At 45.3% G+C, this 10,442-nt stretch overlaps 2 protein-coding genes across 2 annotated transcripts; both read left to right on the forward strand.

Annotated features, from left to right (window-relative positions):
• Positions 1–2,553: 2,553 nt before the first annotated feature.
• CCR75_005581 (uncharacterized protein) lies at positions 2,554–3,912 on the forward strand (the record flags this gene model as incomplete). The annotated part of the gene is made up of 1 exon (XM_067963661.1): positions 2,554–3,912. One exon carries the CDS (start codon positions 2,554–2,556, stop codon positions 3,910–3,912), a length of 1,359 nt encoding a protein of 452 aa, XP_067815328.1.
• Positions 3,913–5,881: 1,969 nt separating this feature from the next.
• On the forward strand, positions 5,882–7,123 carry CCR75_005580 (uncharacterized protein; the record flags this gene model as incomplete). The annotated part of the gene is made up of 1 exon (XM_067963660.1): positions 5,882–7,123. One exon carries the CDS (start codon positions 5,882–5,884, stop codon positions 7,121–7,123), a length of 1,242 nt encoding a protein of 413 aa, XP_067815329.1.
• Between the last annotated feature and the right edge of the window lie 3,319 nt (positions 7,124–10,442).

Below are 10,442 nucleotides of genomic sequence, written 5' to 3' on the forward strand. Positions count from 1 at the left end.
AATTAACAACCTTTTAGTGTTAATTTCATGTAACGATACACTCCGTTACATGCACCACATACACAAGGGTGGTCACTATGGGCACCACAGGTCTAAGTTCTTCACATCAAGTGATCGACCATCCCGTTAAGTACACAAAGTGTACTTAATGGGTGTGTGTTACATTGGACAACTACAGCCCGTTACATCCCCCGTCTGCCTCATTTAAAAAGGCAATCCAAGTTTTCTTGGATGTTGCTTTCCAAGCAAGCATTCTTGTTTCGTACCAGTCAACTTATTCGAGTGGTCGGACTTCGACGCTGCCTGTGCTTGTGCACAGCCGTCGGGATCTAACTTTAAAGTGTGCTTGGGTATTCACACTGAGGTCTTGTGCAGTCATTCTAACAACCGGTCCACAAGTGAAGCCGTCGCAATCACTCGTAGGACATCCACACCCTTGTGAACACTCCAAGACGTTCATCAGCTTGCAATCTAATGAACAAGAGACATGCATCGCCACGGTTTGATGCTGCCACTTTATACATGGCCCGTACTTTCCGATCCCTGGTAATCCAAGGATGACATCAAATTTGTCATCCAAATCCAGTACGATGAAATCATCATCGTACTGTTAACCTTTAACGTGTATTGGATAGCAACCACACGTTTCTTTACTGTTATGCATGCGACTGTTGCTAGGCGCACTGTCATCCTCGTTAAAGGGATGTCGCACTCAACGAACGTGAGCCTGCGATCTTCTAGCGATTGGCGTCGAATAAAATTGTTCGACGCCCCACAATCGACTAGGGACTTTAGTGACAATTTATTTGCCACTATAATTTTCAAGTGATTAGCTTACCCCACCCCCTGGGTCAGTTGCAAACAATGTTTGTGTATGAGGAGCAACTTTCGTCAAAAGGCCTGCAAATTCTTTTGACGCCGCTGGATCAGTAGGGCGCTCCGCACCTACTGACCCCGACCGTTTTTGAAAATCCGCCTCGCCGTTGCGATCTCGCAACAGCGTCGGACCTGCGTCCTCGGCTGTTCCTAGCGAGAGGTCGGTCTTTTCTCTCAGTGTTTTTAGGCGCTGGCCGTGGGGCACTACACTCATAGGCGTACTGGCCCGTCTTTTGACAACGATTACCTTTTTGCAATCGTTTGTAACTTGAAGATCAAGCTTTTTTCGCTCTACATGCGAGAGATCCATGAGCTGTAAGCCTCCGTTTTCTTGTCGTCTCGGTGGACGATATGCACTCGAGAGGACGAAAGCCTGTTTCAGTCTGAAGTCCTCTTGTTCCGCTACAGAGCTCACTTGGTCAAGCGTCTCTAATTCGAGCCGGAACAGGTGGGTTTTGACAGGACCGTCTGTGAGACCCTTAATGAACACAGTAACCTGTGTGTGTTCATCACTTGGATGATTCACGATACAACTGACCAGGTATCGCGTATGTTGGGCATAAGCGTGAAGGTCGCGCTTGCCCTGCTTCAAAAAAAATCCAGGAGCACGGCTCGAGCCCTAAATTCGGCACGTGGCGGCTCAAATGTTTACCTGAGCCGGTCTTAAAGACCTCATACTACCCATAATCTAATGGATCGTGAATCTTGAGCCCCAAGACCCAAGATTTGGCACGCCCGGCTAAGTTGGACATGCCAAATTTCACTTTCGTCGCATTATAAGGTCACTCAAATGAGTAAACCCTTCATGCGTTATAGCCTTCTTGAGGGGCTGGAAAGCTCCCTCCTTCTTCATCCACCATGTCCATGTTGGATGGAACGTGCGTAGGTCGTTGAACGGATTACAAAGTGCTACTACGTGTAATGGGGCACCTTTCAGTAGTACTGATCAGTACTAGTTAACATTACACTGATTACAGTGGTTGGTGAGGTGCCTCGAAATTTCACGTACCAAAGAGTATAGAGGAAGGTTTCTATGAAGCTAAGAGGACTTAGCTCTAAGAGTCTAGACTAAGGCTTTAGAATAGAAAAAAAGTAAAACTGTATTAATATTATATTGAGCTCATAAGTAACCACCTTCTATCTACTAGGTATGGCGCTTCCTTGCGCACCGTACAATTGTGTCTTGTAACGATTGGCGGGGTTGATTTAAACTTAAATCAGCCAATCAATAGAACCAATGTCTTATTGCATCAATATTACCAAATTTGGTAATTTTGGAACTATCAAGTCAAATTATTAATTGATAATTAATTGTACTTTTTTGCTTATTTCCTGTCATAGAACGTAATATTTATCATTACTTTTTCTAGGAAATAATACTTATGTAACGGCACACCCTGTTACAATAAACACTTTTCCCCCTTACATTTAATATCCCCTCCCGTCTGATGAGACAAGGCCTGTCCCGAACCTCTCAAAATAGTGGGTTTCTACTGAAGGAGTATAAAAGTTCCATTACATTTTGGAGGGCTATATCCAATACAAACGTTGAGCAATTTGCCGCCAGACCGCACCGCACGAACGCGCTGTAGTGATCTTACATTTTTTCTCATTCAAGCCTCGAACTTAGATCCAAAAAAGTCACAAACAGGAAATAATTCGTCGCCTGTGCCTAGCATGTCACGAAGCCGCCAGCGATTTGACCCTAGCCAGGACTATTTATTGGCCGTGCAAGTTAACACAGATCTTCCATTTTGTGCGCCTTATGGCGGGCTCATGGCCAGATGGGAAAAGATTGCCTTGACCCTTAACGACAGCAAGGCCTTCAAGATGCACCATCTTAAAGGTCCTATTGCAAAGAATCGTTTCGAGCGCCTCGTATCACGCTACCGCAATTGGGTCAAGAGCGGTAGCCATCCAACTAATGCTTCGTCGCAGGACGCTGCGTTTCAGAGCGTGATGGAAGAGGTGATTCCTAAGCTGGACGTCGCCGAGAAGGAATTGCTATCCCACACTTTGGGCAAGCGTGGCCGCCCCCGAAAATTTCAATCTGAGAGCAATGAAGCACCTGAAAATAAAAAGCCATTATCAAAATTATCGCATGTGGCACTTGCTCCGTCCCCATTGCAACCGCAGCCATCGCTCCCTGTGGATTCCGATAACCAGCTACAGCCTGCCGGCGCTAAGGCCTCTCGGCAACGATTTACGCCAAAGGATGACCTTTTGCTCGCCACATTTGTCAAAAAAACGCTGCCATTTCGCGCCAAATTTGGTGCGATATCGATGGCGTGGGAAGATGTGGCCACCAAGCTTGGCAAGAGTTCGGAATTTTCTAAGGAAAACATTAAGGGTCCTATCGTACGTTACCGCTTCGAAAATCTTGTGTCAAAATATCGAGAACGCATCAAACGCAACGAAGGTCGTGTTGTTGGGCCGAAGGGCGTCCCTGCCGGTGAGCTTGAAGAGCTCATGACAGAGTTGGTGGCGTTGCTGGACGGAGGAGATGCTGCCACAGCAGCTGTGCTTGCGCGAAATGTGGTGACCGGTATTGGCGCGGTCGATTCAGCTGCCCCTCGAGCTTCCACAACCCAGGACGAAGACTCAAATAGCTGCACTCAAAGTGAATCGTCACCGCCGCCTCGATCTTCCCCCGAACTTGCTTCAGTTCTGAATCAGAGCTCTCCGACAGAGCAAAAGCGGTCGGAGTCGATACAATTGGCGGGGAAAAGCGCCGAGTTGTTGAATGAACAATTCCTTGCGAGCTCGAACAAAACGAATTTGACCGATGTCGCTGAGTTAAAAAGAATGCTGAATAAAATGATGGAACACCAAATTCAATTCACGGAGAATATGATGCTCTTGCAACGTGAGGAGCGCCTCAATGAGGCCGAGCGGCAAAAAGCGGAGCAAGTACGCCAACGCGAGGAGCGCGAAAAGGACCGCCAAGCTCTGACTGCCACGGTGACATCAATCTTAATGACAGCTTTGAATAGCTATTCAGCTGCGAGGATCGAGAACGAGTCGTCGACGTTGTAGCTGATGTTTTAGTGGTATTTCGACGTTGCCTTACAGTACTTTCGAGACGCGATTACGATGCATCGAAATTTGACAGCTGAAATCTCAACGGTACTACAATAACATGCACGTCAGCGACAATCGCTCATACAAAATTACACAGGTTCATATTTTGCTAGCAATTTGTATGCAACCTGCTTTGCTGGCGAGGCTATCATAATACCCGACAAAATTGACTCAGCTACAGATATTTCTCAGAATTTAAATCTAGCCCAAGTCTGAGCCCAATAGTTGCACGAACCTTAGAGTCAAATGATAAGCGCTCAAGAGTTGACAGCTACTGTAAGTAGCCAAAAATCTAAGTGATCGAGCCACAAATAACCAAGATTTAAATATTACTTAGGCGTACGTCACAGTTCGCCTTTAAAATAATATTTCTGGAGTAGGTTCCTATAAAGTGGAACATTTTGTTATTTTGAAATATCGGGAATAGGGGGACGCAGAAAGGGTGTGGATTTAAGGAAGAGTGTGATTATAGGAATTCGCAGGAAGGGTGTGAATTTAAGGTGAATATAGCACAAATTTGCAAACTAAAATTATTGCCACAACTTTTGTAAAGACATTATTAAAAAAACACAACGTTGAATTAAGGCAAGTAAACCGAACAGCATGGAGCAAAGGCATTTTATACTTGTTTGTCTTGTTGTGCAGTCCAAGAGCAAAACAGAAGGAAAGCGCCAAACCAATTTAATAGACTTTAGATTGGCAAATAGGTGAGTCAGAGTGTTGTCATTGCTACATTGGGTTGAAAAGGTGAAATGGTCTTCTTTAAGCTCTTGAAGTAGTGCTGCAAATTGGTGTTCGGCCATTGAGGAACTGATTTCGCATTTTACACTGAAAAATAAAAGGATCAGAATAAAATGTCAACTAATTTTTCTTAAGTACACACATTCTGAGGCTGGCTCAGGACTTTACCTTTTTATTGTAGATATCCCTCATGCTAGTCTTATTTGATTATTCTTGCAGTAAAAAAAAAACTGCCTCGCAAGGTTAAGCTCCAGATTGGAAGGTCCTTTGAATGGTAGTTTTTGCCTCAATATTCTTCGTGCTATTGGATGCCCTTTGTATAATTAAATTGTACCTTTGTATGGTATGTCCCCTCATAACTCGCACTTATGTAGTATCGCAGATTTTTTGTAGACATTTTGATTGGAACCTTAAATCACAGAAGTTGTGGGAATAACAATTTTAGTTTGCGAATTCAAAATTACTTTTTATTCTTTTAGATGGTTGTGGGAGCAATAATTAAGAAGCGGTTTATTTAATTTAAGAAATATATATTTTTTTAAATTGTAGTTGTGAGGATATTAATTTAAATAATAAATATCAAGACCCAACCCTAAGCTCTAAACCTTAATTTTTAATAGTGCAGTGTTGTCGCCTTTAAATTTTGCGATATAAAACTCACATGGTGTCCACCATCCATGATTACATCGTGAAGTAATAATATCCTACTGATCTAGATTTGTGGAAGTTATTATAATTTATAATTTCTTCCGTATTAAGAATTGTGAATAACAAGAGGGCGCCAGAAAACTTCCCCTTCGTTTATTCCTTATAGATTAATACGATAGCTAAATACTGCAGATGGAAATGTAGCCCTTGCACTTGAAGGAAGACTATTAAGGGGATTTTCATTTGATTGTGAACTGTTTTTCTTATAGAGCAACGCCTACAGGTGCTTAATCCTAAAATCGTTTATGTGCGACAAAAGGCTGCGACGGGGGCGTTCTGCACTAATATGTCATTCGCAAAATATTAGCCCTAACGCGTCCTGGAACCCTTGCGCATCTCACTGGCTTCACTACCGCGTCCTGGGATTCGCTTTGAATAACACCACTTCCAGATCCCGAGCCCTTTTTACCTGTAAGTGCGTGGTTGTCCGTACCAAGAGAGATCTACGCTAGATACAATATCGCCAAATTTGAGAATGTGTCGGCCGATTGAGTCACGTGATTCGATTAGCGTCATGGGTTTGAGCGCTGCAGCGCTATTCCCAGGCTACCAGGTAAGCAGCAAGGCAAGCGCCAACCAGGCCGCTCAAATTTCGCGCGATGCGCCTGCATGGTCCACCTCTGGAGGACGGGACAACATGAATATGGTTAATATGGCAACTCCTCCAGCACTACCAGTTTATCCGTTTCTGAGTAGCGACATGCCCAATATGCCGTGGAATGCCGCAACCTCGACGACCAACCTATTACGGATGGGCCTACCGTCCGACCAGTATTCGATCGCCATAGCTACGTGTGAGGGAACGCCCGAGGTTTCTGTCTTGGAGTCTAATTTTGAAGCTCAGGAACTGGAAGAACTTTTAGAGTATTCGGTTCCTGTCGATTCGGACTCGAATAGTATCGATAAGGACAAGCCTGATCTTTCAGGTGAAGGCTTTGGTGGGATGGAGCTGTCGATTCTGTACAGCTTTTTGATGGACAGGCCGGACGAAAATTCTAAGAAGCATGGTGAGATTGATGACGGTATATTGAACCTTGACATGCTGACGGGCTCCCCCGTTGAGGGGTTGGTGGAGTCGCTCGAGTCGGACTGTAAGGGCACCGACTTTCTTATGATGACTTGCCGACACCAGGAGCCGCATATGATGATCCCAACGGTATCGCCAACAACCGTTGTAGCCAAGAGTCGCCGTCTTTGCAAGAGTGAGGGCTGCCCCAAGCGCTCTCGCTCAAACGGCCTGTGTATCTCGCACGGTGGTGGTCGCCGCTGCGCCATTAAGGGCTGCGACAAGAGCTCGCAAGGGGGTAATTTGTGCATTCGTCATGGCGGGGGAAAACGCTGCAGTTATAAGGGCTGTGGTAAGGCCGCTCAAACCAACTTTCTTTGCAAGGCTCATGGTGGTGGCCCGCGTTGCCAGTTCAGTGGCTGCTCATGCAGCTCTCAGGGTGGCGGCTTCTGTCGCTCGCACGGTGGAGGCAAGCGCTGTATGTTTGATGGATGTGACAAAGGAACGCAGCGGGGTGAGTTTTGCGCGCTCCACGGCGGTTCGCGACTGTGCGAAGTACCTAATTGCATGCGTAATGATCGTGGCGGAGGCCTGTGTGCCACGCATGGAGGTGGTAAGCGCTGCATTGTGGAGTGGTGTTACAAGCCTTGTCGTCGCAAAGGTCTGTGCTCTGCTCATTTGCGTCAAGTAGAGGAGGCTGTGAGCCGTTAGCAATGGATGTCGTAGTGGACGCCATGAGTGGCAAGTAAATCCGAGGGTGACGAAAAATGACATTACGGCGACATTCGTAGAAGAGTAAGCTTGAGGGATAAAGACGACAGGTGAAGCAGGAGAGCTTTTGGCAGTGTTTATTGTCTCGCAATGTGGGCCTCTGTTTATAATTCAAGCATGATGCGTACATTGACGGATAAAAAGGTTCCCCTTTTTAAGCGAAAAGGTATGAAACATTGCCGCATTACATATCCTTCGCTTTTGTCTTGTAAAATGTATTGTATCTTTCATTGGATAGACAACCTGAAACTGGGTGAAGGAATGCAACCTTTAGTCATCATTGATGATTCGCAGATTGCAAACACAATTCTAAAAGCCCTCTTGACGTCTTGCAATATCACGAATAGTTAAATAAATTTTCTTGAGTCGAAAAAAAAATCGCAAGCGTACCTCCTGATTAAATCATTTGCTGCTTTAGAGAGGGTAACTTGCGGGAATCCGCCTTCTGATACTGTGCATTTCTATTGCCTATATATTTGCACCTCTACATGAAGTTATGCATAAAAGATTCAATGACTAAGTATATATATTTACTTAAATTGGCTTTTGACCGTAGCGTACGAGGGACGAGTGTGTTCTCCGTGGTAGTTGCAGACTGCTGTATTGTGTGATTATCCATATTCTCATTCTCACTCGATCTCACTATACATCTAGCACAATCGTGTTTACAATCGCCAGAGATCGTCCCGTCTCTCGCTCTCTCTGCCTCGTCAGCCGTGCTGGCTCCATTCGCAGTCAGGTGCCGTTTGCTTTACTCGTCGTCTTTCAACACTCCTCCCACGGCACCGCACTTACAAAACCCCGATCATCTTCCGTAGTGTAGGCGGGCACGTCTTAATGCGGCCACGCTCTACTTAAGCACATAACATAGCACAGCGAGGAAGCGGTTTGACCATCTACTCTCGTGTGCCATGAGGTAGTTGTGGTGGGCGCCTTAGCGACCTCACCCAACGCACTAAGTACTCTAGTAAAGTGTCGTCACGGGAGCGGTGATCCGACTCCTCGTGCGCACTTACCAAGTAGGAAGTAGTTTCAGACAGATTTATATTTTATCGCATTATATAAAAATACCTATTTTTACCAATCAAATGTTCATCTCTGTAGATAACACTAATATGTATTGCGAGTGTATCTTTCTAGATATCTCGCGTAACGGATGACGCTAGCTGTAACGGGGTGTATCGTTACATGAAATTAACACTTAAAGGTTGTTAATTAATATATTATCTAAAAGGTAGATATTATTTGGAGAAAATTACTTTATATAGTAATGTTCAGAAATCTATATCCATAAACAGGTACAGGCCATTATATCTATTTATCCCGCAGACTTATTAGCTGTAAACGTAAACAAAGAGAGAGACAGATCAGATTTCAGTTGCATGTTTAGTATTAGTTCATCGTTAAGTTAGCATTGACAGATAGAAAGAAGAGAATTTTAATTATATTCATACAGTATTCATTTAACCCTCTTTAAGGTAGTTGTCTTAAAGAAAGTATTCCTCGGCACGTACTAGTATACGTGAAGTGACGTAAGGCACCACTCGCAACTGAAGCAGTGCGAAGTAGACTTGTACTGAAGCAGTACAGTCGTAGTGCCCCGTTACACCTGGTAGCACTTTGTAATCCGTCCAAGGACCACATTTCCTTCGTCTAACATGGACATGTCAGATGATAGTGGAAATACGCATCACGTTTCGCGTGATAGCTACTCCTTTCTAAGTGACTTAGAAAGGAGTGCGGTCGAACGAATGAGTTTGACCGTAGGTAGCGATGCCATCTTGGCCATGCTGTCCGGTTTGGACAGAGATGCCCTTCATTCAGCCATCGCCAAGTTCATACAACATGAACTTGACGAGGTGATGGAGAAGGAAGCCTTGCTGAATCAGCAAGGCTCTCAACAGGCAGAATTGTTGAGGTTACAACAGGTACAGACCCTGTGCCTGGGATGACGCACTACGCGTCGTCCCGAAACCTTAAAGATTGATCTTAAGTATAGGGGAGTCGAAGAAGACTCCCTCTTGAGATGGTTTGTCGAGTTGGACGATGCCATAAGGGCACGTCACATCGTCGACGAGCAAATGCAAGGCGTATTCGCTTAATCAAATTTGTCAGGCCGTACCAAAACTTGGGCATTGTGCTTAAGTTGCGCGACCCATATGTCATTGGGTCGCAAGAGGCCTTTAAAGCTCGGCTCAAACAGACGTTTAAACCGCCTAGGGCTGACTTCATAGCTCGTTCAGAGCTTCTCTAAACTCAAGCAAGGCAAGCGTGATATGCCCAGCGCATACGACTCTAAGCGAGTTGTATTAAAAAATAACCCAGTCCATAAATACACGTTGATTAGGTCTTACGGATGGTCCCATTAGGACCCGCCTGTTCCGCTTGGAACTGGATACGCTTGAAGAACAATATCCGTTGCGGAACAGGAGGACTTAAGCTTGAGACAGGCCCAAGCTAGTTCGTCATCGTATCGTGCTCCAAGACGACACGAGCTAGGAGGTCCAGAACCCATGGACCTCTCTTACGTCGAAAGCGAGAGACCTCGTTTTTCGAGCAATAAGCGATTGCAGAAATGCCATCGCTGCCAAAAATTAGGACACTACGTTCATGAGTGTGGTGCCCCACGCCACGCCTAGTACCGAAAGATACTGAACGTAATTTTGGATCGAATGCTAAAAAAAAACGGTCGGGATCAGTAAGGGGGGGCGCAACGCCCTACTGATCCAGCAACCTCAAGAGAATTTGCAAATCTCTTGACTAAAGTTGCTCCAGATGCACAATCGTTATACGTCTCTGCACCTGGCGATAAGGTATCCCTAATCACTTTGAAGTTTAAAGTGACAAATGATTTGTCACTTAGAGCCCTAGTGGACTGCGGAGCGTCGAATAACTTTATTCGTCGCCAGTCACTAGAGGGTCGTACGCTCAAATATGTTGAGCGCGACATCCCTCCAACGAGGATGACTGTGCGTTTAGCGACAGGCGCATCGATAACAGTAATGAAACGCGTAGTGAAATTTCACTACACATTAAAAGATTTACAGTACGATGATGATTTCATCGTACTGGATATGGATGACAAATTTCACATCACGCTTGCCTTGCTTGATTTTCAGAAGCTCTGAACGAGCTCGGAACTCAGAAGGTTGGACACGAATGTGGCGGTCGCGGGTCGGACGTTGTTGCGAAATCGCAACAGCGAGGCGGACCGCCAAAAAAACGGTCGGGATCAGTAAGGGCGCAACGCCCTACTGAT

Source organism: Bremia lactucae, linkage group LG3, assembly GCF_004359215.1.
Source record: "Bremia lactucae strain SF5 linkage group LG3, whole genome shotgun sequence".
NCBI lineage: Eukaryota > Oomycota > Peronosporomycetes > Peronosporales > Peronosporaceae > Bremia > Bremia lactucae.